The 23967-nt window shown below is 63.1% G+C and overlaps 2 protein-coding genes and 3 non-coding genes across 7 annotated transcripts; 1 reads left to right on the forward strand and 4 right to left on the reverse strand.

Annotated features, from left to right (window-relative positions):
• Positions 1-785: 785 nt before the first annotated feature.
• IDH3B (isocitrate dehydrogenase (NAD(+)) 3 non-catalytic subunit beta) lies at positions 786-12513 on the forward strand. 3 transcript variants are annotated; one of them, XR_012899234.1, is made up of 13 exons: positions 786-936; positions 1021-1101; positions 2974-3066; positions 3552-3672; positions 5104-5164; positions 5652-5784; positions 6378-6511; positions 6961-7063; positions 7754-7900; positions 8047-8141; positions 8256-8316; positions 9285-9442; positions 12299-12513. XR_012899234.1 is itself a non-coding variant. In XM_075916086.1 (12 exons), exons 1-12 carry the CDS (start codon positions 901-903, stop codon positions 12374-12376), a joined length of 1143 nt encoding a protein of 380 aa, XP_075772201.1. In that variant the 5' UTR covers positions 787-900; the 3' UTR covers positions 12377-12513. The 3 variants fall into 3 exon arrangements, 2 of the variants coding, with proteins under 2 accessions (XP_075772201.1, XP_075772200.1); XM_075916086.1 differs by lacking the exon at positions 9285-9442 and having other exon boundaries at positions 787-936; XM_075916085.1 differs by lacking the exon at positions 12299-12513 and having other exon boundaries at positions 787-936; positions 9285-10062.
• Positions 12514-13297: 784 nt separating this feature from the next.
• On the reverse strand, positions 13298-21053 carry NOP56 (NOP56 ribonucleoprotein). Its single transcript, XM_075916084.1, has 12 exons — positions 20951-21053; positions 20335-20424; positions 18998-19112; positions 18703-18864; positions 18297-18495; positions 17854-18041; positions 17622-17773; positions 17296-17396; positions 16518-16666; positions 16128-16249; positions 15819-15950; positions 13298-13928 (listed from the first exon to the last, which is right to left on the reverse strand). Exons 1-12 carry the CDS (start codon positions 20951-20953, stop codon positions 13755-13757), a joined length of 1587 nt encoding a protein of 528 aa, XP_075772199.1. The 5' UTR covers positions 20954-21053; the 3' UTR covers positions 13298-13754.
• LOC112544208 (small nucleolar RNA SNORD57) lies at positions 16027-16095 on the reverse strand. The gene has a single exon (XR_003087529.1). It is a non-coding gene; the product is annotated as a small nucleolar RNA SNORD57 (small nucleolar RNA).
• Positions 16333-16404, reverse strand: LOC112544209 (small nucleolar RNA SNORD56). The gene has a single exon (XR_003087530.1). It is a non-coding gene; the product is annotated as a small nucleolar RNA SNORD56 (small nucleolar RNA).
• On the reverse strand, positions 18109-18244 carry LOC112544210 (small nucleolar RNA SNORA51). Its single transcript, XR_003087531.2, has one exon. It is a non-coding gene; the product is annotated as a small nucleolar RNA SNORA51 (small nucleolar RNA).
• Positions 21054-23967: the final 2914 nt, after the last annotated feature.

A 23967-nucleotide genomic window follows, 5' to 3' on the forward strand; every position in this document is an offset into this window, starting at 1 on the left:
CTGCAGTGAGGGGTGGAAATAGCCCAGCTCGGCCTGGATTTCTGCCCCAGTGCCCCTTCCTCCCCCTAGGCTGTGCATGAAGCTCTGGTCCCTGTGTGCCAGGGCCTGCTGCCACGCTCCTCCCTCGGGCGCCGGGGCCAGCATTCCTTAGGAGCCCCTGCGTCTCCCCAGTAGCTGCCCAGCCCTGCCTGTAGCCAGCCAGCGCAGGGTGGTTTATGCCCTTGGAAAGCGGCCAGCTGAGGGCTGTGCCCTGCCTGCAGCCTGGCCATGCTGAAGCAGCCACCTCCCACCCGGCCGGGAAGCCGCAGGTGTGAACGGGTCAGAAACTGGCGGAGGCGGAGGGTGCGTGGCCACCCGCCCCCTGCCCGCGGGGGGGTCCGGCTCCTCCTCGGCTTGCTCCCGCTGGGCTCGTGCCCTGGCCCCGGGCAAGCCAGGCAGAGAGGCAGGAGCCACGAGCAAGGGGCAGCCCTGCCAGCCCGCACGGGGGGTGGGGGGGAGCAGGGCCACAAGGGGCGGGGGGGGCAGCAGGGCCACAAGGGGCGGGGCCACGAGGGGCGGGGGGGGGCAGCAGGGCCACGAGGGACGGGGGGGGCAGCAGGGCCACAAGGGGCGGGGCCACGAGGGACGGGGGGGCCGCGGGGGCCGGTCTCGCCCCTGCCCGTCGCTGGGGCCCGGCTCCGAGTCGCTCGCTGCTCCGCGCCCGCCGGGAGTTCGCAGGTTCCCCCCCAGAGCCGCGGGCCCGGGACCCCCCCCCCGCGCTGCGGCTACTGCGGGGGGCGTGTGTGTGTCGCGTTACCCCGCCCACGAGGCGGGGCGTAAACAGGAAGTGACGTCTCCGCTCTCGGCTTGGCGTCCTGTCGTCATTTCCGGAACTGCTGCCGGGGACTGTGGGATCGCAAGATGGCGGCGCTCAGCGGCTGGCGGGCGGTTGCCGGGGTGAGGCCGCCGAGGGGGGACTCGGGGGGGCCGGGCAGGGCCGGGGGCTGCGGGTTTCTCATTCTCTGCCCCTCCCCCCCGCAGGCAGCGCTGCGCGCCCCGAGCCGCGGGGTCTGGAGGAGCCTGAGCGTCTCCGCCGCCCGCCCGCAGCCGCTGCGGGGCCAGGTGAGACCGGCCCCTCCCCCTCCCCCCCCTGCCCCTGCCCGCTCCGGCCCCCCCCCGCGCCCTCCCCCCCCTCCTGCTCTGGCCCCTCCCCCCGCCCGCTCCGGCCCATTCCCCCCTGCTCCGCCCCTCCCCCCCGCCCGCTCCGGCCCCCCCCCGCGCCCTCCCCCCCTCCTGCTCTGGCCCCTCCCCCCGCCCGCTCCGGCCCCTCCCCCCCCGCCCGCTCCGGGGCGCCTGGGGGCGCAGGGTCCCTGGCTCTGCGGCCACGTCTCAGTCCTGCGCGGCCCCGAGCCACGTCCCTCGCCCGCGATCCCGGCCTGCCAGCGCGAGGGCTCCCCGGGCGGTGCCGCTCCCCCGCAGAGCCGGCTGGGCTCTTCCTCCAGGCCGAGCGGCAAAGGTGCCGGGACCGCAGCAGCAGCAGCAAAGTGCTGAGCAGGCAGGACAGGGTCTAGGGGCAGTAACCCAGGAAATGCTGCCGCGTTCATCTGGAGAGCTCAGCCATTCAGCAAGTCTGCGCCGCGAGGGGCACTGCTGGTCACTGCATCCCAATGTCACCAGCTCATGACTGTGCTGTGATTCTTAGCGCCCCTATGCCTAGAGTCAAATGATTACATGAGCGTCTGAGCTTTTAAAATTAGGGAGCTCTTAGCAGGTCTCATGGTGCAGTGAAGAATTTAATATTGTGAACTCAAAATCCAGAAGGCAAAGAAAGTTTGCCACATTATTTAAATGTCAACAATCCTGTTTCTTAAACTGTGACTTTTTGGAGCTTTTCCCTGGGTTTTTAATGCTTGGGGTATAGGAGTGCAGAGGGGGTAGTCAGAAGTCCTGGGGAAGGGTTTACATATGGTGAGAGATGACTTAGGGGACTTGTCTGGTGGGATTTATGACTTGGTTAGTGTCTTTTTTTTTTTAATTGTCTCATGGTTCGCTGAAAATTAGTGACAGGTAAATTTTGAACCAATAAAGAGTCCTGGATCCATCATTTATTGAGACAGCAAATAAAGGTCAAATACAAAAGTCATATTTTGAAGAGGGCTGGCTCAGTGTGTAACAGACTTCTATAGAAGTTTGTGGTGAAAAGGAGGAATAAAACCCTATGATTCGGATCCTCAGTTGATCCCTGCAGCTATTAAGGATATTTAGTCCTGTAGACAGCAGTGGCCAGATGTACAAAGATTTGTCCTCTTCTTTGGAAGCATCAAGTGTTGGGCAGTACAGGAGTGGCTGGACTAATGGTCTCCTGTATTAAACCTGGGCGCTCTGTCATTTTTGCTTCCTTTTCTAGCATGAGAGAAGGAAAATGAGCTCTTATATATAGACACTCTCGTTACTTTTTATATAGTAATGTCATGTGGTTTAGATTAAAGGTAAAGCTGTCTCCTGGATACAGGGAACACATACCATGCAACATCTGGCCCTATGTAGCAAGCTTTGTGCTGGGCATTGGGTCCGATTTGATTTAATCCATCATAGTTTCATGGGGGAACTGAATGATACTAAGTGAGTCTTGAGTCAGTTTCTTTTGTGACATTCCTGTATTCTCCAGCATCAGAGGCCAGGTGTTTTCCAGAGATACTGACTTAGCAATCCCCAGTCACCTTTGGAAAGCTGTAAGGACTCAAACCCTGGTGCTAGCTCCACCAAAGGGGAGCGTACCTGTGCGCTGAGAGAAGTAGGTAAAGCCCTCCCTCCCCCCGGTATTTTGAGAGAGAGCAAGATGAGAACTGTCTGGCATGTAGCACATGAGAGCCACCTCCCTCTTCTGAGAGCAAGGTCACACAGGGTCACGGGAAGGGGAGCAGTGTTGCAAACAGTGTGTGACAGTGGATAGGGTGGTGGTGGAGACTTAAACCCTTTTGTTTCCTGTTCCAGTCAGAGAAAAGTGAAGGGATGTTCAAGGTCACCATGCTACCTGGAGATGGGGTTGGCCCAGAGCTCATGCATTCTGTCAAAGAGGTGTTCAAGGTAATGGCCACTTGCTCCTCATTGAGCCTGCGGGGAAGATGGAGAAATGACATAATGGCAGGAGTTGTCTTGCGTGTGTGGCTCCTACCCTATTCGGGCAGGGCTGTTACCTGCTCCTGGACAGCAGTGGGTAGATAAAAGCCTTGGTTTGTAATCAGAAATTCACTCGATTTAATAAAATCTCAAGTCTTGAGTAGTGCCAGGATGCTCTCTAACACGATAACCCCTGCGAGAGACCTAAGGATTCTACGTCTAATGCTGCCTAAAGGCATTCGATGCTACGTCCAGTCCCTTCCTCTCCTGATATGCACCGTGCTTGGCCTAGACACAGCGAGGAACCAGGAGGCGCATTGCTCTCTCTCCCAGTCTCGTGGTCCATCCCGTCACGAAGCTCGTTTTGGTTAATACAGAAAGGGTTGTACTGCCCAGCCCTGACCGCGGCCCCGGCAGCGCTGCGCCCTTACGTCTGTGTTTGTATCGGGCAGGCTGCGGGCGTCCCTGTGGAGTTCGATGAGCACCACCTGAGCGAAGTGCAGAACACGGCGTCGGAGGAAAAGCTGGATGAGGTGGTCGACTCCATGAGGGAGAGTAAAGTGGCCCTTATAGGTATGAGATGGCAGCAGCTCCCTGCACCGGTCAGGTGCACATGGATTGGGCCCATGCTGTGCTACAGAAATCTCCCCCCGCCTCCAAACCGTGCTCTGACTGCAGGGCTACTGTGGGCTGCCCGCAGGAGAAGGAAACCTGCTGCCATGGTTTGTTTCCAGCTCTGCCACCCTGAAGCTCACTTCACTTCTGTGCCTCTGCTGCCCATCTGTAAAACAGGCCTGGCGAGTCTCAGCTGCCCAGTCGCGGGTCCTTTCTGACCCTTGGCTGGGAAGTGAACGTTGCTTTCCTGGCAGCTGCAGCCTCCTGGGCAGAGGTTGGGGTCAGGCTTGGGGGGAAGCAGAGGCCCCTTCCCTAGGGGAGCCAGCAGCCTCAGGCCCTGCCTCCCTCTGGAGCCACAAACACCGGAGAACGTTCCCAGTGTAAATTCCCAACTCCTGGATTCAGCCTTGGTAGTGGGGTCAGGCTCTGGCTGCAGGGTTTTGGGCTCAGAACCCCAGCTACAGGAGTTTGGGCCCGGGTCCCAGGCTCACCACTCACCCCAGTACCCCTGCCGCCGCCTCCAGCCCCAGGTGCCAACCTTGGGACTTCAGGCTCCAGCCTGAATGATGGCAGGCTCTGACCCCCAGCTGCCGGGCGTTGAGCTCTGGCTGCAGGGCCACGAGATTCGTCCCTGGGCTTCCCAGCCCTCATTTCCCCGACCTCAGCTGCCTCCTCTAGCCATTCATCCTGGCCCCTGCTGCCTCCTCTGGTCCTTCTTTGCCCCAGCCCTCCACTGCCTCCCTGCTCCTCTCCCCATCAGCGTGTTCCCCTCCCTTACGCCCGTGTGCCGAATGCGCTGTGATGTGCACTGATTTGGCGATGTTGTGTGGCATGGCCCCTCCATGTTGGTGCACATAACAAAATGCATTCCTCACATACACTGTCAGTGGGGGGGCAGGGGAGGGAATTGGAGTGTGGGAGGGGCTCAGGGTGGCTGGGTGGGGATTGCAGTGTGTGGAGCCCCACCCACCAGACAGGGCTGGCCCAGAGCACAGGCTGGGGCCAGAGGAGCACATCCCTGCACTTCCCCTGGCCCCAGCAGACGGCTGTGAGGAGAGGCAGGCTCCTTGGCCCCCACTGCTGCGGTTACTTAGAGATCAGGTGTCTCTGGATTGCCTGCCGCAAGCTAAATAGATGGTGCTTCTGATCTCGTGGTGGGGTGTAAATCTAGAGAGATTCTGCGGAGGCCCTGGGTCGCGGGACGTGTGGCCGAGGCACTACGAGGCCTGACAGCCGGCTACCCGGGGGCTCTCTCCTGTTGGGCAGCACTGGAAGCCTGTTCCCCAAGGGTAGAGACAGCACCCCCGGGCTGCAGGGGTGCACAGCGCCAGCAGTTCGCTTTGTACATGTGCTTTCCTACCAGTTCCGCTGGCATTTCTGTCATTGCAGGAAAGATCCACACGCCCATGGAGTACAAAGGAGAACTGGCCTCCTATGACATGAGGCTCAGGTGTGTTTGTCTCCTGCTGACCAGTCGTTCCGCGTGTTCTCAGGCCGCGTGGGCCACTGGCACAGGTTGGGAGCCCTGGGTAGCGACGCGCTTCACAGGTTATCCGCAAAGTCTCTGCTGGCCAAGCGCTATGGTCTGGGCACTCTGCTTCTTGCGGTGACCTGCAGTCCCGCTAGGACTGTCGTGTCCCACCAGTTCTGAAGCAGTGGCCACTATGAGAGCAAACGAACCACACTCAACTGGCCACGTGTGGCTATTGGCTAGCGTGTTGGGCACCATGGCTCCGGAAGGTGGGAGGGTCCAGGATGACTTTGTGGACACGCCACACAGAGGGCTCACTGGGGGAGGGACATGGGATTAGCAAGGGGCCAGGCTTCCATGGAAGTGTCTCCACCATCCCGGTCAAGCCGGGTCTGTGCGTCGCATGTTGCGTGTTACTGGCCTGGACGGGGGGGGACTCGGGCTCTGACCCTGATGTTCCTCACAGGCGCAAGTTAGACCTGTTTGCTAACGTCGTCCATGTGAACAGTTTACCTGGTTTTAAAACACGACACAACAACTTGGATCTCGTGATCATTCGTGAGCAGACGGAGGGGGAGTACAGCTCTCTGGAGCACGAGGTAGGGAAGGCGCCCTGGGCGTTGTCTGGTACTCCCCGCACGGCGCTGCCTTAGACCCTGGGAATTTTGCTGGGGAGCGTGGGGCTGTGGGTAAGAGCCTTCCTGTGCGTTAACTCAGATAAACGGTCCGACCCAAGCAGAGGCAGGGCATGACGTGCTGCTGGAGGGACGGGCTGAAGAGAAGGGGCTGGTAGCTAGACTGCACAGCCAAGGTGGTGCAGAGGGCTAGCGCTATCTGCAAGCCCTGGACGAGGAGGAAGAGGGATTAGACAGGAGCTGTGACTGGCAGCACTGTCGCCGGGGAGGGGCTTCCTGCCCTGGGAGAAGTGGTGCTTGGGGGACGTGCTGGCCTGGGCAGAGCCCCCAGTGACCCCCGAGGCCGGGCTGTCTCGCGATGGTGTTGAGTGGTAGCCAGTGGGGACGCACCAGGTCTCTTCCATCCTTTCCCCAAAGGGATGAGATGGAGTTAAACTTGGCTCCGCTTGGAGCCTGGTGCAGTGCTGGCCCAGGGCAGTAGCCAGGCTGTGGCCTGGCTGGGCGGAGGGGCGCGGGCAGCTCCGCCAGAGCACTAGCGCGTTGCCATCGACATGCAGAGCGTCAAGGGCGTGATCGAGTGCCTGAAGATCATCACCCGGGACAAGTCGCAGCGCATCGCCAAGTTCGCCTTCGACTATGCCACCAAGAAAGGGCGCTCAAAGGTCACCGCCGTGCACAAAGCCAACATCATGTGAGTGGGGCAAGCCGGGGGCCCAGCCGACGCCCAGCACCCTGTCTGTCCCCGGGACAGCCTTGCTGTGCAGCAGCGTAGTGCCCCCGGCGCTTCCTTGGCATTCGTGCTTTGCACATGCCTGGACCCCTGTGTGGGGCGCTCCGGCCCGGCAGCGTGGGGCGCTCCGGCCCGGCAGCGTGGGGCGCTCCGGCCCGGCAGCGTGGGGCGCTCCGGCCCGGCAGCGTGGGGCGCTCCGGCCCGGCAGCGTGGGGCGCTCCGGCCTGGCCGTGTAGCTGCAGGGCGCCGACGGGGAGGGAGACGTGCGTTTGCTCTTTGGGTGAAACATTGGCTGCGCTGAGGTCAGCGACAGACCCGCCGCTGCTTTCTGCAGGGCCAGGGTCCCCCCCTGCCGGACGTACGCACCCTGGGCAGCCAGTCCCATTGAAGGCCGGTCGCTCTTTCCTCAGGAAGCTGGGGGACGGGCTCTTCCTCCAGTGCTGTAAAGAGGTGGCAGAACTGTACCCCAAGATTGAATTTGACACCATGATCATTGACAATTGCTGCATGCAGGTGAGATTGGCTCCCAGGCCCGGCCCCTCGGGCGTCCACGCTGCACCTCTGTCACTGATAATCTGCTCGCACAAAGCCAGTAGAGACCCGGGCAGGTGCCGCTCAGCGTGTCTGGGCCACAGCTTTGTGAGGGGTGCAGCGCGTCACTGTCACCCTGCGGGGGAGATGGCAGGCGCGCCTCTGATCGGGCCGATAAGCCAGGCAGGCAGAACTCTGCTTGCCTGCAGGAGTGATTGATGGATGAGTGCATTCTGCACCACCATCAATGCCCCGAGGACAGCTCAGAGGTACCCAAGTTGCCAGGCTGGTACGGCTGAGTGACAGTTTGGCCAGGCTTCTTTCTGAGCGCCCGCAGGGCCGCAGCCCTGTCGGTGGGATATGTGACGGGGTGACGTTCTCTCTACCTCTTGGCCCTTGGCTGCTGGGGCTTCCAGGCCAGCCGTGTGGTCGTCTCCGTTTCCCTGTGCTGCCGCCGAGCCTGGGGCGCTGTGATACGTAGCTTGCTGCTCGGATCACAGGCACTAGGCTGCCAGTGCCAGCCCAGCACATGCTGAGCTCTGTGGGTGACCCCAGTCACACTGCGGAGCCCCAAAGTCTGGGGTCCCGTGACGCGCAGCCGAGCACGCCAGCCCATGCTGCTCCGTAGCAGGAGGGTCTCATGTACAGCCGCTTCTGTCCCCCTCCGTGCAGCTGGTGCAGGACCCCCACCAGTTTGATGTGCTGGTCATGCCAAACCTGTACGGAAACATCGTTGACAACCTGGCTGCTGGCTTGGTGGGCGGTGCCGGCGTGGTTCCCGGGGAGAGCTACAGCGCCGAGTACGCCGTGTTTGAGATGGTGAGGGATGTGCCGAAGTGCCTCTGCTCCACTCCGGTGGCTCCCCCCCGCCTGGCCTGTCTGCCTGGCTGATCCAGAGCCCCTCGCAGGACGGGCCTGGACTGAGCCCGCCCCCGGCTGTGGCCTGACTGTGGTTCTGTGTGCAGGGCGCCCGCCATCCCTTTGCCCAGGCCGTCGGCAGGAACATCGCCAACCCCACCGCCATGCTGCTCTCCGCCTCCAACATGCTGCGCCATCTCAAGTAGGTGCTGGTTCTCGCTCCGTGCCTGTGCCCCCGTGGGCCAGGCCAGCCCGGGGAGGGGCTGAGCCCATGGGCAAGGCAGGCCTGGCGCTGACCATGTGCTCTCCTTGCCAGCCTGGAGTACCACTCCAACATCATCGCCGAGGCCGTCAAGAGGGTGATTAAAGTCGGCAAAGTGAGTACGGGGCTGCGCTGAGCCGCTGCGCTGCTGCTTGGCTCTGCTTCCTCTCCGGAGCCGCTCACGCCCCTGGAGGGAGAACAGCACGCTGCTTGCCCCTGCCCCAGCCCCGGACTGGCCTGGTGTGGGGACTCCTGAGGGCTGGGGAGCTCACAGAGCCCCAAGCAGAGGTCACTGCCCTCCCAGGTTTTCACAGCTGCCCCTGCGCCGGGCAGGCCGTCCTTGTAGCAATGGCCAGGCTGTGGCTGGTGCCGAGTGTCACGGAGCGTGGGGAGTCTCTGGACCCTGCTCCCCACCCGCAGCCAGCGGGGGGACTCAGGCGGCAGGTAGAAGAGAAGGTTTATTGGTTCCAAGGACACAGTGTAGCCCAGACTTGTTCCAGGAACCAGGAGTCGGCAGCTCAGCCCGTCCGGGGGATGGGGGACCTGAGCCAGCGCCCTGCCCTCCTCCCTGCAGGCGGCCCCGCCCCCTCCTTTCCAGCCTTCCCCCCAGCCTTCCAACTGATGTCACCTGGTTGCTTCCCCCACCCAGGCTCAGGTCACAGGACAGCCTGAGCTATTGCTGCGTACGTGCTAAGACGGGGCAGCCTCCCCTCCGTGAGTCACACCCAAAACTCCCATCCGCCTGGGGAAACTGAGGCACACACACGGGTTACAACAGAGCAGCACCGGCCAGTAGGAATCACCCAGCACAACACAGCAGCCAGAGTGACTGTGACCCCCACTGCGTGTCACTGTGCTTAGGGCCTGGCTCGGCTCCGCTACCTTCTTGCTGGCTTGGGGGTGCTGAGGCTAGGTGGGGGCGTGTCTGTCTGGTGTGCAGCAGAGCTGGGTGGGGGCGCAGGGGATTTCAGAAGGGGGAGCAGGGGCTGGGGGAAGCTGCTTCGCTGTCCCACCTTGTGCTCGTTTGCCCGGGTTCATGCCCACGTCTCCCTTCTTTCTCCCCTCCCTGTGTTGGATTTGTAGGTGCGGACGCGGGACATGGGCGGTTACTCCACCACCTCGGACTTCATGAAGTCTGTGATTGACAACCTGCACCCCCACTATGGTGTCTAGGCCCCGCCACAGGGGGAAGTCCTTGGGCTTCTCTGCTCTCCAGCACCCATCTCTCGCATACAGCCCAGGTGGACCTTTCTCACCTGCGCCCGCCCCCAGCGGAGAACCTGGGGGCCGCTGGAGCCAGCCCCCCGAAATGAGGCCCCTGGGGGAAGGCGCTTGCCTCTTCCCCAGCCCCCTTATCTGTTCAGGCATGGGCAGCCCTCTCATCAGAGAGGCATGTCTGAGAACCTGGGGCTAATCCTGGCTCTCCTGGGGCGTTGTGCAGCCTGGGCAAGCCAGTTCTGGTCCCTCTGTGTGGCAGGGCCCACCCCCTGCCTACTTGCTCCGGCGCGATGGGGCTTGGCGCTGAGGAAGGACAGAGCCCAAATGGTCCACGGCTGCTGCTGCTGAGCCTGCCTGCAGTGTGGCTGACCTGGCCTGTCCTGCCCCTCTGGTTTTGTCTAGGCCCTGCTCACGGCTGCAAGAACCCCCCGCCCGCTCCAGCGGGGAAGGCTAGGGTTGGCTTGAGGGAAGCAGAATTTCAGCCTTGTTAATCGGAGCAGCTGGAAAGCAGGGCATGTCCGGGGGTGGGGGGAGTGGCTTTACCTTCCTCTGTTAGCTACACAACTTCCTCCCCCTCCAAGAGAAGGGGGGGGTGAGAGGCTTTCCTTCTCCACTAGCAATAAAATCCAGTCCTGCTCTCAGACAGGAGTGTCTCAGTCTAATCTGCTCCTCCCAGCTCAGCTGCAGGATGTGCCAGCCCAGGGTGGCACCATGCAGGTGGGCTGGCAGGTGCTGTGCCACTGATCTTCCCGATGGCCAAGTCCAGGTTGCTTTCCTCGGTGCACCCTCCAGCTACCTCCCAAGGGTGCCTAGCCCTTCCCGTGGGCTGGCTGCTGGGCTGTGGGTGCCTGTCACAGCACAAGGAACATCCTTGTCCTCAGTGTGCGCTGGGCAGTGTCCCCACGTGGGCGTGGGGCTAAAGCGGCCAGTGAGCCAGGCAGTCGTGTTCCCCCAGAGCCAGGCCTGTGGCGGAAGAGGAGGCCTGGGTGGCTTGTGCACAGGCTGGGGGCTGGACTGAGGCCCTGGCTGCTCTGCAGATTGGAGCCAGTGTCTCGCTGGGTGGGAACTGAGCCACTGCCTGCGCTCGTGGGTGCTACTGCCACGTGGTGTGGCCTGGCCAGCCTACGACTCACGACAGGCTCGGGCACCCAAGCCCTTCCACGGGCAGAATTCCAGCTGTGGCGGGTGGCTGCCCCAAGGGGCACAAACAACAGAGCATGCAGGCGGCTGTGGGCAAAGGGCAGCCAGGCAGGCCCCTTGGCCGTACTGGGCAGCTGCCCTGTGGGCTGGGAGCATTTGCCAGGTGCTGCACTGTGTGTACACGTCCCCTCCCTCCCTCGGTTTGGGTGTGCCCTTGACAGCCCTGGGTCCAGCCCTGCATGCCCGGGCTCGCCGCAGCTGATGTTTCTGGGGCTGGCAGGGTCCCTGCCCCGGTGGCGCAGGGCAGAGCTGAGCAGGGGCGGGCGGGCAGGCGGAGGGGGGGCGCTGGTGCAGCGGAGGATGGAGTGTGCCTGGGCCGCTGTGGCCCACCCGGAGCCCAGGAAATGATTCCTGCTTGCCCCCTGAGCTGTGGGAGCAGGCGAGCTAGCACGGCCCCCCTGCCCTTTGACGGGCCCTGGGTGGAGAACCTGCACCGCGGGGCACAGGGCTGCGCGTTGCCCACAGCCGCTTGTCCAGAGCTGCCAGGGGGCCCCTCCCTTGTTACGGAGCCTGCTCCTGCCGGACAGAGCCCCTGTCCTGCCCCAGGGAGCGCAAAGGGGGCTGCTCAGCGGGGCTGGAAGCTGGGGTAAGGGGCAAGCAGCCAGACACTGGCTCTCGCAGGATGGGGGGGGGCCTGATTTCCGCAGAACCAGTGGTGAGGTGGGCGCCACAGCTCACGCTCAGCCCAAATCCGTATCCTGGTGAGTCCCTGCCCTGCTGCCAGGGGCCCCTCGCGCACCCAGGGCTGGGACCCGCTTTCCCTGGGGCGGCAGGTACGCCGAGGGGCCAGGGCCGTGCTGCGAGGCAAGTGCATTCCTCTAGCTGCAGCGTTCGCCCCGTCTCCCCCTGGGCCCCATGGCTGGGGCAGCCCCCCTCCGAGGCGCGCCCATGTCCGTGCTCGGCCACCTCTGCTCTCGGGGGAGGGTGCCAGTGCTGGGGGGAACAAGGGCTGGCCGCGGGGCCTTGGCTCGTGACCTGAGCGGCGGGGTGGCGGGCTGCTGCAGAGAAGAGGCTGTGGGTGCAGCCTGGGCAGGGAGACGGGACACGCCAGCCCGGGCCAGTTTGTGAACACCTCATTGAGCGCCCGCTGGTTCCAGCGTGTGGGCACCGTGCCCAGTGCCAGCGCGGCCCCTTCGTGCGCAGGCCCGTGGCGCTGGCCCACCCAGCCAATCCCGTGTGGCAGGGGCAGCAGCGTGCGCGCTGGGCCCCATCCCTCCTCTAGTGCCAGGGCTTCTTAGCCCCACGCGCTTCCAGCCGCTGGGCCCAGGCAGCTCAGCCTTGGCCCAGCCCCCCACTGCCCTGGCCAAACGGGCTAGGTTCTGGCAGGAGAGGGGCACAGTAGGGTGGGGGGCGTATTGCCACAGGCCTGTGTCTGGGGAGGAAAGGCACCTGGCTTCTGGGGAGCAGGAGCAAGGCCCGGGCTGCTGCTGAGGCAGGGTGGCTGCAGCCTGGTGGGCCAGTCCATAGCCCCTGGGAACGCCTGGACGGGGTGTGGGGGTTAGTCCTAGGACGTGGGGAGCATTTAGCCCCTCCCTGCTCCCCATCTGCCAGGACCTCGCCTCCCCAGGCTCCTTGCTCCCACCTACCCAAGGGGTCAGGCCCTGGGAGCAGGCCTGGCTGGTAACCCTGCATGGGGCTCAGGACCAGCACACCCCTAACTGCTCACCCCCTCTTTGCAGGTGCGCACCCCAGACATGGGGGGATACGCCACATCCATCGACTTCACCCGTGCCGTGATGGCAGCCCTGGCCGACTAGACCCCGCACTGCTGCTCACCCGCTCCCGCCTCGCTGCTTCAGCACCCACCGCTTGGTAACCGCTTGGTAACTCAGGGCCGGAGAGGCCCAGCTGTCACGCATAATAAAGGAGCCTGCTGGCCACAGCTGCTGCAAGGGCTCTGCTACCAGGGGCAGCTTGATTGCTGGGCCCACCCCAGGGCCTCCGACCCGGAAACACTTGTAGCCACTGCTTGGGCAGCAGGCCCAGACCAGGGGAAGGGCACTTGGTGCAGGATCAGGGGGCCCCTGCTCTCTCCGGAGCTAAGCTCTTTCCCCGGAGGGGCGGGGAGACGGCCCAGGCATGGCTCTCAGCTAAGCAGCCAAGCAAGCACAGCCCTGAAAAGCCATTGGGCCCCTGCTCCCATTTTCTGCTGGCCACCCCCAGTGCCTGCTGCCAGCTCTGATCCCAGGGTGGGCCAGGCTGCACTCCTGTTCTCCCCCACCTCCGCGAGCAATAAGGGGGTCTGAACACGGGCACTCCAGGGTGCCTGACGTAGGGCCTGGTTGCTTCCACAGCTTGAGGGCAAATGTTAGGGGAAATAAAGTCCCAAGCCAGCCTGCTAGCACAGCCACAGGGACATCAGCTCACTGGGCAGTCACACCTGCCAGTTCATCCTCCCCCCCGGGGCTGAGGGAAAGGGTAGGGGTAGTCCAAGGCCTGGCTGGGGAGACAAACTGACCCGGTAGGGGAAGAGCATAGAACAAATGCTCAAGACTCTGTGGTGCAGGCCGAAGGGGGCTGATTAGTGCCCTACGTCGAGAGTCTACCCGGGAGACCAAAGCCCTCCAGGATGTGCTGGGTGGCTGCTTTGCTCGGCCTCCCACGCAGAGCAGCCAGGCAGAGCTGGGGCCCAGGCTCTTATGCCGCAAACTCTGCCTTGAGCTCAAACAACCAGAGGCTTGAAAAACTGGAGCCGTTTATTGTTGGTGGCTGTTTCAGGCACAGGTGGGGCCAGGCGGCTGTTCCATACACACTGCGTCCACGGGAACGTCCTGTGCAGAGGACGGTGCTCAAGGCCGTACTGGGTACGGGCCTCACGTCCAGCTGTGCCAACCGACACCCCCAGGCCAGCACGGGCGCCTGCCCAAGCAGTAACTGTCTCGGCTAGGTTAACACAGGTGCCGCAGATCCAGCTTCTCGCCCGAGCAAGCACACAGCACCCAGCCGACTCAGGAGGCATTAATGCAAGCTGCCCCGGGCTGGGCTCATTCTGGGACACGCAGCTGCCTCAAAACGCTGGACAAGCAACACAGCTGAGAGGCAGGAAGGAGCGTCCTGCCAGCCTGCGGGTGGTCAGTGCGGGCCCTGCAGCACAGGCCTGGGCTGTCCCACGGTGAGACGGGGGAGCAACCCTGCCTAGTCCTCATCTTTGAGCTTTTTCTTCTTCTTCTTCTTGTCCGGCTGGGCGGGCTCTTCCTGGGCTAGTTTCTTTTGCTTCTTGGGCAAAGGCTCTTCTCCCAGCCCGTTCTCCTCCAGCAAGGCCTCCTGCTTCCGCTTCTTCTTCTTCTTCCTGGGCTCCGTGTCGTTTGCCTGAAGCCAAAAGCAGGGTGAGAGGAGGCCCTGGGGAGGGCAGCCAAGCAGGACCAGGGCTACACTGCAGCTCGCAGTGACCACATGGGTCTCCAAGTCTGAGCCCTAGCGCACCCCGAAGAGCTACAGGGCCACATGGACAGCTGCAGCGAGGGCCCTGCTTGTGGCAGCTGGCCAGGACACCGCCGCACGCCCTGGTCCTCTGCTTTCCCCTCACTCCCTGCCATGTTCAGGCCCCGGCTGCACTGCTGAGGGCAAGTCTGCTGCTTGGCCTTTCACCCAAAGCCAGTCCCCGGGGGGGGGGGGGGGGGGGGAGGGAGGCAGAGAGAGGAGTCTCAAAACGGGCACTGCAGCTGCCCGGCAATCCAGCATGCTGCCTGGAGCTCTTGGACGTTGCCCCCAGGCTGGAGGGAGTCGGGACCCCACAGGAAGCTGGGCCCAGACCCACCAACAGGCAGCACTAGCCTACCGGGGCTCCAATTGCATTCGCTTGTCCTCCAAGTGCTTGGCCACCCTCTATGGCAGGCCAGCCTGAGTGTGCCAGCAGCTGGGAACCTGGGCTCCACCAGCAGAGAGAGGGTAAGTTTAGAAGACAGGATACACAAAGAACAAGTCAAAAATCACTTAGGAAAGTTAGATGTCAGCAAGTCACCAGCTCCTGATGAAATGCATCCCAGGATACTCAAGGAGCTGATAGAGGAGGTATCTGAGCCTTTAGCTATGATCTTTGAAAAATCATGGCAGACGGGGGAGATTCCAGAAGACTGGAAAAGGGCAAATATTGTGCCCATCTATAAAAAGGGGAATAAGAACAACCCAGGAAACTACAGACCAGTCAGTTTAACATCTGTCCCAGAGAAGATAATGGAGCAGGTAATTAAGGAAATCATATGCAAACACTTGGAAGGTAATAAAGTGATAGGGAATAGCCAGCATGGGTTTGTGAAGAACAAGTCATGCCAAACTAATCTGATAGCAAATATGATTCTAGGTTGTATCAACAGGTGTGTTGTAAGCAAAACTCGTGAAGTCATTCTGCCGCTCTATTCTGCACTAGTTAGGCCTCAGCTGGAGTACTGTGTCCAGTTCTGGGCGCCACATTTCAAGAAAGATGTGGAGAAATTGGAAAGGGTACAGAGAAGAGCGACAAGAATGATTAAAGGTTTAGAGAACATGACCTGTGAAGCCAGGCTTCATGAACTGGGCTTGTTTAGTTTGGAAAAAAGAAGATTAAGGGGGGACATGATAGCGGTTTTCAAATATCTAAAAGGGTGTCACAAGGAGGAAGGAGAAAATTTGTTCCTCTTGGGTTCTGAGGACAGGACAAGAAGCAATGGGCTTAAAGTGCAGCATGGGTTCTGTTGTACAGCTGGGACCTAGCCCCCTCTCCTTGCCTGGAGGCCTGAAAAAATTCCTGTCAGGGTGGTCAAATATTGGAATAAATTGCCAAGGGAGGTGGTGGAATCTCCCTCTCTGGAGATATTTAAGAACAGGTTGGATAGACATCTGCCAGGGATGGTGTAGACGGAGCTTGGTCCTGCCTTGAGGGCGGGGGGCTGGACTCGATGACCTCTCAAGGTCCCTTCCAGTCCTATGATTCTATTCACATGGGGCGAGCGCCCAGAGCTGCCAGGCCTGTGCGCCAGAGGCGTCTGGGGGCCGCGCTCCATACGGCCCAGAAACACAAACAGCTTCTCCAACACAACGCCCCTCTGCCACTCAGGGCAGCCTGCTCCGGTGCCAGGGATCAGAAACCGCATGGTTCCCAGACTGAGGCAGGCGGGGGACGCGCCCGAGCCCATCCTCCCACTGCTGGGACAGGACCGGTCACTACCACGAATGGGGATGGAAAGGCCAGTGGCCAGAGCTCCCTTATTCCTGGGACTTTACCTCAACAGTTGTCTCCAGCACAGAGCTCTCTGCTTCCTCTGCAGCCGCCGCCGCCAGGGCTGCCAGCCGCTTCTTCTCCCGCTTCTTCTTCTTCTTCTCTTTCTTCTTGATTTCGGCAGCCACCTCAATAGCCTGGCGGAGGGACAGCAGAGGCTCCGTCAGCACCGACAATGCCCAGCTGCACCCGGCAGGGACTGGAGCAGGTCTTGGATCAGCCTCATTAAATCAGTTTTTGCCTCCACCAGCTGGTCAGGCAGGAGATTTCGCATCATGTCCAGCACCTGCGTAGGGCCCCGCAGCCCCTCTTACCTCCACAATGGCCTCCTTCATGACCTCGAGGTTCTTGCGAGGCGGCTCTCCTGTCTCGTAGAAGGCCAGCCGCTCCTCCACCTGCTCCCGGAGCTTGTCCCCAAAGACGCTCGTCGGGACTTCTGCAGAGGGGGCGGTGTGAATCCCAGGCTGCAGCCCCGCCCCCCCACAAACCCTGCCCTGCCCCCCAGCCCTGGAGCCGGCTTTGCTCAGAAAACAGGTTGTCACCATTCACTATGTGAAATGCTGTTGACGAAAAATATTCCCATCACTGCAGAAGCCACTGGGGTTTGCACGACTGGCGCACCGCAGGCTGCCCATTCGGCCCCTCATCCCGCAAGCGCCCAGCAGGACCCCTCCCTCCAGCAGAGGCTCGGGTGGAAGTGGCACCTGAGAAGCAGTCTATCCTGGAGGCGATGGTGCACTTGTTGGCCAGGTAGCGGGAGATGCGCCCCTTGTTCCGGGCAGCCGCCCGGCCGATGAAGGTGGAGTGGAAGATCAGGCCATACTTCGGGGTGTTGCCACGAGTCTTCAGGGCCCTGGAAAAGCAGGCAGCGAAGCTTGCTCTAGAGTCCCAACCCCCTGGGGATGGCGAGCGACCCTGCCAGCAAACGCCTACCCAGCTGGACTCCCTTGGCTGGCTGCAATGCAGCGGCTCAGCCGGCATCCAGGGAAGTGAATGCACCTCACTGGTCTGAAGACCTCCCTGCTCCGACCACCCAGCCCTACCTGCTCCCCCAGGGAAGCAACAGCCAACGCGCTAGCCCTGCCTCCCAGAGAGGGAAGGTATCGCACCCCCCAGGCAGGCTGGCAGACGTGTGCAGGACAGGAAGCGGAGGGCAGCGCTGAATGTGCCTGGGGGAGCCATGTACCCAGCATGGGTTCTGTTGTGCAGCTGGGACCTAGCCCCCTCTCCTTGCCAGGAGGCCTGAAATCCTGGCCCCATCCTTGTCAGGTGCTGCCCCGCCCCACCCCTGCCTGCACCCCGAAGAGCTAACCTGCTGCATGGGCTCCCTGACAGACCCAGCCAGCAAGACGAAGGGAAGCTGTAGGGGTCGCTCAGAGACTGGGGCTGGTTTCTCACTCACACCCGCAGCCATGTCTGGCCAGCGTGTCGAGCCCAGCGGCCCAGGAGTCTGCCATCACCACGACCACCTTGCAGCTGTACCTGAAGAGGGCCTTCTCCGCCCCCAGGATCTGCACTGTTGAAGCCGGGTACTTGGCCAGGTTCGTCAGGCTGCCGGCGTGGGAGATCAGGCGGGCGCCCACCTGCAGAGGCAAAGGAGACAAGCAGGTGCTGCAATCCAGCTGCCCAGGCCGACACTGCATGCTGCCCCTTGGGCAAGTCAGCTAGTGGGCACAGGCTGCCCAGGCACAGATCAGGGGCGAGTGTCTCAGCACAGAGCTCAGTGGATTGACAGATATACACCAGAACATCATTTCTGTGGCGGGAAGAGCAGCGCGGCGTGCCGGCCGGGCAGCGAGGGCACTCACCACTTCCCCGATGAGGGCGGAGAGGCTAGGAGCCACCTGGCTCATCTTGGAGCGGAGATACTCCTGCAGGCCCTTGCGGTACTCGGACAGCGAGATCACCCGGCTGGAGAAGCTCTCGATGTTGATGAGGTCAATGGGGGAGATGTCCATCCCTGCCGGGAGAGGCTGTCAGCGCACCGCAGGAACCCCCCCCCCCCCACACCCCCGGGAGGTTTTCAGGAGTGCCACTAACCCATGGACGAGCGGGAGGCATCCAGAATGGCCTGGGCCTTGGCGCTGTCCATCACAATCTCCTCCAGCCCCTCCAGACTCTCCTCGCTCAGCTCCTTGCGGTTCCCGATGTGCTTGGCCAGGCAGCAGTAGGTGTAGTTGTCGCTCACAATCTTGATCAGCTCCGGGAAGTGATACCCGTACCACTCTCTGCGGGAGCCAGAGGGGAGCAGTCAAGGAGGGAAGCATGGACCCGCCAGCTCCTCCCGCCCCACGGCCGTGTCTCCCTGCTAACAAGACAGCCCAGGTCACAGGCTCCCTGGCTGGGGTGTACGCAGGGCAGATGCTCTTCCTCCCCTTTCTGTGCAGTCAGCGCTGGAAGTCGCGCTGCCTGCGGTAAGCATGGGGAGGGACAGTGCACGTTCCAGCTAAGCCCCGGGCAAGCACCCCTGCAGCAGCCCTCACCTGACGCGCATGGAGAAGGTGTTGATGTCCTTGTCCAGCTGGTCCAGCAGGCTGATGGACTGGATGATCATGTTGTCCACCCGGTTGACGTTGAATTTCACTTTGGCTCGTGAGTAGCTGTGCCCCAGGCCCAGCTGTGCCTTGGAGGCCGACTGGGCAGTGAGGCCCTTCACCAGAGTGTGAAAGTGCAGGCGGATCCCTGCACAGAGTGTCTGGTGAGTACGGAACCCCTCGCAGCCACACCGCCCACCCTGTGACAAGCCAAGGAGGGCAGCCCCGAGTGAGCACCTGAGCTCCCACACAGGCAGGGCACCAGGGGACTGGACCAGACATGATCCCTAGGGGGCCTGCTAGGATCCCCATGCCAGAACATAGCCGTCTGGGCCTCGTTCGCGCACGCCCTCACCTCGTGTGATCTCTGCTACGACCCCGCCAGCCTGGCACTGGTAACCCAGCTCCTCTTGGATGGCAGCCCCGATTTTGGCATCGCTGACTCCCAGCAACACTTTCTTCTTCTTGGCCGGCAGGTTGGTCTCCAGGAGCAGCTTGAGGTCCTCATGGAGGATCCCTGCCCCAGGGAGAAGGAGTTATTGGATGGCGAGCCACAGGGCATGGATGGGAGCAAGAGGGCAGCAAGCTCCGCTCCTGGCCCAGCCACCCGTCGCAGGCTGACGGGGAGCAAGCCACCAGCTCAGCCTCACCTTCTGAGACCGCGTTGATGTTCTCCAAGGCACTCTGGGCGGATCGGAACGGGGAGAAGGCCACCAGTCTGACAATGCTGTGGAACTTGCCAATGTTCAGGATGCTCTCCTCCACCTGGGGCGGGCACAGGGCAGCGGGTGAGTAACACAGGGCAGGCTGGGGTACCACACCCGCAGGGGCCCAGGCGCGCACAGGTTCTGATGGAGCACAATGCAGCTAAAGCCCCGGCTGCACGGCCGCAGCCCCCAACACGCATGGCAGGGATGCCGTCTCCACCGGCGGGAACACGGACAGCAGCGCCCCCTTCAGCGCAGCTGCAAGTGCCCCCCACTTGCGCACCTGTGCTCAGACACAGCGCAGCATCACCGCTTTCAGTGGATTGACAGATTTGGGCTGTTCATCACTGCACAAGGTGGGAGCCAAGAGCACGACCCGCCTGCCTGGCCACAGAGAGCCAGGCCTGCTGGCTGGGTTCACACTAGGGCCGTTAAGATGTGGGGTTCTGAAGAAACCCGGAAACACGGCTACACGTTTACACACCAGGGGGAGGGGCTCAGCGCCTGCAGGGAGCCGACTTAATCCAGCTGCACACAAGCAGGGGCTCCAGCGGAGCCATCTTCACTGCCCAAGGAAGCAGGGGCGGGGCAGGCAGCTTCCTAGCGTGTGCCCCTCTGTGCTGCTGCCTCTGTAGCAGAAGTGGCCATGTGGGGGAAGGGGGGTGCCCTTAAGGCGTGAAGATTAACTGATCAGCCCAGGCTCGCTGGTTAGGGTATGCTCTCACATCCCCCGGCCGCACTGGGGATGTAAAATCCCCCTTAATCAGTTAATCCCGTAAGCACTATGTTTAACCAATCAAGCACAAGATCCCAGGAGACCGCTCCAGCTTGGTCCCCTGGCCACACAGGGGCTGCTGCTGCTCCCTACTCCCACAACGCTGGGGCTGTTGCTGCCTGCTCACACCCCTTTGGGTACCAGTGAACCGGTTAACTAGTCACATCCCTCGTACACATGTAGCCCAGTCAGGGGCCTACCGCCAAGCAGCAGTCCCATGCCTAGCAAGCCCCACGCTATACACAGCTGGTCCTGGGTACTGGCGGGTACAACTGGACAGGTAGGGCTGCGCTGGTGCAAGGATCCATCTAGGCAGGAACCCCCAACCCTGCAGGGTCAGATCAGGGAGCCTCCTGCGGAGCCACCCCAGCACGTGGGCAGCCACCGCCCGATTGGGAGTAAGGGAGGGAGGCAGCCGCTCCGGGCCCAAGGTCAGCGCGGTGGGGAACAGCCCTCGGGGGCGAGAATAAACCAGGACCCCCCCCCCCCCCCCGGCAGGGCGCACCTGGGGCAGCAGCAGGCTGATCTCCTCCACCTCCCGCACGACGAACAGCGCGTAGCCGGCCGCGTGCTCGAACAGCACGTGCAGCAGCACCTGCAAGCGGGGCCGTGAGCGCGCGTAGGACACCCCCCCACCGCCCCCGGCCCCCCCCCGCTCCCCTCCCTGCTCCCGCCCCCCCCCCTGCTCCCGCCCCCCCCGGTCCCCTCCCTGCTCCCGCACCGCCCCCGGCCCCCCCCTGCTCCCGCCCCCCCCCGGTCCCCTCCCTGCTCCCGCACCGCCCCCGGCCCCCCCGCCCCCCCCTGCTCCCGCCCCCCCCGGTCCCCTCCCCCCCCACCGCCCCCGGCCCAACCGGCCCCCCCCCGTCCCCTCCCTGCTCCCGCCCCCCCAACCGCTCCCCCCGGTCCCCTCCCCGCTCCCGCCCCCCCCCCCCCGAACCTGCCCCCCGCCCATCTTCCCCGCCGCCCCCCAATCCCGCACGCTCCCCGGGCCTCCCCCCATCGGCCCGGCTCCCCGCCTCCCCGGGTCCCGCAGGCCCCCCAGCACGCAGCCCCGCCACGCTCGGGCTCGAACCGGCTGCCGCGGGGGGGATGGGCCCGGATGGGCCCCGCAGGCCGCTCACCATCGTGCCGCCACCCCACGCAACGGGGCCGCTAGAGGCCTGCAGGAACCGGAAACCGGCCGTTCCACCAATCAGTGACCGCCCCTTTCCCTCACTCGCCAATGGGGCAGCGGGAGCGTCCTTAGGCCCGCCTCTTCCCCACACCAGCCAATGGGACAGCGGGAGCGTCCTTAGGCCCGCCTCTTCCCCACACCAGCCAATGGGAAAGCGGGAGCGTCCTTAGGCCCGCCTCTTCCCCACACCAGCCAATGGGGCAGCGGGAGCGTCCTTAGGCCCGCCTCTTCCCCACACCAGCCAATGGGATGGCGAGAGCGGTGGATTCCGCCAGTCTCCGCGGCGCAGTGGGCGGCTTCCGCTGCTCTGTACGCATGCGCGGGGGGGCGTTCTCCTGCTGCGCCGCAGCGCACTAGGAGGTGACGGGGGGCGGGGCTTGCTCGGCCATTGGCCAGGAGCGTGGGGGGGGGGGGGCCCTGGTCCGGCCTGGCCTCGGCTGAAGAGCAGACCCCCCCTCCCCCCCCGGGTACCCCCTCTTCCCTCGCCCCACTTGCTCGCTTGGTCGGGCTGCGGCGGTTCTGTCCTGTGCCTCCCTGTGGGCCTCAGTTTCCCTGCACACTGCAGTGCTCCGAGGGGGGGGGTGCGTGCCTCAGTTTCCCTGCACACTGCAGCGCTTTGGGGTGGGGGTGCGTGCCTCAGTTTCCCTGCACACTGCAGTGCTCCGAGGGGGGGGTGCGTGCCTCAGTTTCCCTGCGCATTGCAGTGCTCCGAGGGGGGGTGCGTGCCTCAGTTTCCCTGTGCACTGCAGTGCTCCGAGGGGGGGGTGTGCCTCAGTTTCCCTGCACACTGCAGCGCTTTGGGGTTGGGGTGCGTGCGTCAGGCAGGAGTCCAGGTTTGCGTAGGTCTCTCCAGGGTGCTTCTGCACCCCTTGGAACTTCTTCCTGTACGTCTCGGGAGTCAGCCCGAACCTGTGCAGCAGGGCCTGTTTGACCCGTTCGTAGTCCCCGGGCTGCAGCCCTTCCACCCCTGCGGCCTTCTGATCCAGCAAAGGGGTGAGCTGCTGGAGCCAGTTGGCTAGGGGGCCCTGGTGCAGCTCGCAGACTCGCTCAAAAGAGTCAAGAAACCCGTTCAAGTCCCATACATCCTTACACTGGGACAGCACGAACCTCTCAAAGGGACCTGCAGCCCTGGGCCCCTCTGCTTCTCTGCTCTGCCATGGCCAGCTCCTGCTGCCGTTGTTCCATACAACCCTCCAATTCCTTGAGCTGCAGCTTGGTCTCCAGCCGTGCAGCTCCGCGGAGGGAGAGCCCAGCTGGGACGAACCGCTGGTGGCAGTGTGGCCTGAAGGGCACCGTGTCCGTCAGCCAGACTCCAGCCCCCTGTAGCACTCCCGGGGGTGTCTGGCTGCTCCCAGCTGGGGCAGGATCCAGGCCCCCAGACAGTTCATTCTCTTCCAGCTGGGCACTTAGTTGGGCCTTCCCCTTGGTCAGTTTCCCCAAGGGCAGGCCCCTCCCCTTGCACAGCCAGGTGTAGGCCATCTCCCCGCCGTTCCCCGGGGCAGACACTGGCCAAGGTGGCAGTACCCCATGCCTCCCAGGAAGAACCCCGCAGTGCACCCGGCTCCTTGAGGGCCACTCCCTGTCCTGAGGAACGCTCCTTCTCTGCAGTCACGCTCGGGTTAAGCTGCCTGCCCCTTGGCTTTCTGGAATCGCTTCTCTCTGCCTCCCGCACGCCTGGCTCTTGCAAGCCCCCTTCCTTCTCCTGCGCCCCAGTCACTTAACCGCCGGATGCTCCATCCACGGGGTGCAGTCCATCCCACCCGACACCACTGTGATGACGCGTCGGGGGTCCCCGCCCCTGCATCCCCATCTGCAGCCAGATGTGACCCGCAGGCGGCAGGTAGAACTGAAGGTTAATCGGTTCCCAGGGACAGTGTAGCACAGAATCGATGGTAACCCAGGAGCCAGGGCAGGCAGCCTTATTCCTCTCATGGTGAGGAGGGCTCCCGGGGTCCCTCACCCCCTTTTCTGCTCTCCGCCTCCTCTTTCATCCTAGCCCAGTGGAGACTGACCCTTCCCACAGGCCCTACCCCCCAGTCTGGTGCAGCCCCGCCTGTCCTGTCTCCCTTCCAGGCCAAGGGCTATGATCTCCTGTGTCTGGCCCCAGCACACATCTCGGTGAGTCATCGGGAATTACAGCGAACACAGCACAGCAGAGCCAACACGGGATTATAAAAGTTGCACCCCCACTACCTGTCAGAGGTTATAACCCATCCCCCCATCTCCCCTCAGACACCCCAGCGCTCCCTGTGCCCCCCAGCCCCCCTCACACAGGGGAGAGGTTATAACCCATCCCCCATCTCCTCTCAGACACCCCAGTGCTCCCTGTGCCCCCCAGCCCCCCTCACACAGGGGAGAAGTTATAACCCATCCCCCCATCTCCCCTCAGACACCCCAGCGCTCCCTGTGCCCCCCCAGCCCCCCTTTCACAGGGGAGAGGTTATAACCCATCCACCACCTCCCCTCAGATACCCCAGTGTTCCCTGTGCCCCCCCAGCCCCCCTTTCACAGGGGAGAGGTTATAACCCATCCCCCACCTCCCCTCAGACACCCCAGTGTTCCCTGTGCCCCCCCAGCCCCCCTTTCACAGGGGAGAGGTTATAACCCATCCCCCACCTCCCCTCAGACACCCCAGTGCTCCCTGTGCCCCCCAGCCCCCCTCACACAGGGGAGAGGTTCTAACCCATCCCCCACCTCCCCTCACACACCCCAGTGCTCCCTGTGCCCCCCCAGCCCCCCTCACACAGGGGAGAGGTTCTAACCCATCCCCCACCTCCCCTCAGACACCCCAGTGCTCCCTGTGCCCCCCAGCCCCCCTTACACAGGGGAGAGGTTCTAACCCATCCCCCACTTCCAAACAGCTTCTCCCCGTCCCAAAGGACCAAAATGGAGCTGATGACGCGAACAAGCGACCTGTCCATGGCTGTAGGCAAAGGGTCCTGGCGGAGCTGCTGGCCTGCAGGT

This window comes from Pelodiscus sinensis, unplaced genomic scaffold, assembly GCF_049634645.1.
Source record: "Pelodiscus sinensis isolate JC-2024 unplaced genomic scaffold, ASM4963464v1 ctg76, whole genome shotgun sequence".
Taxonomy (NCBI): Eukaryota; Metazoa; Chordata; order Testudines; family Trionychidae; genus Pelodiscus; species Pelodiscus sinensis.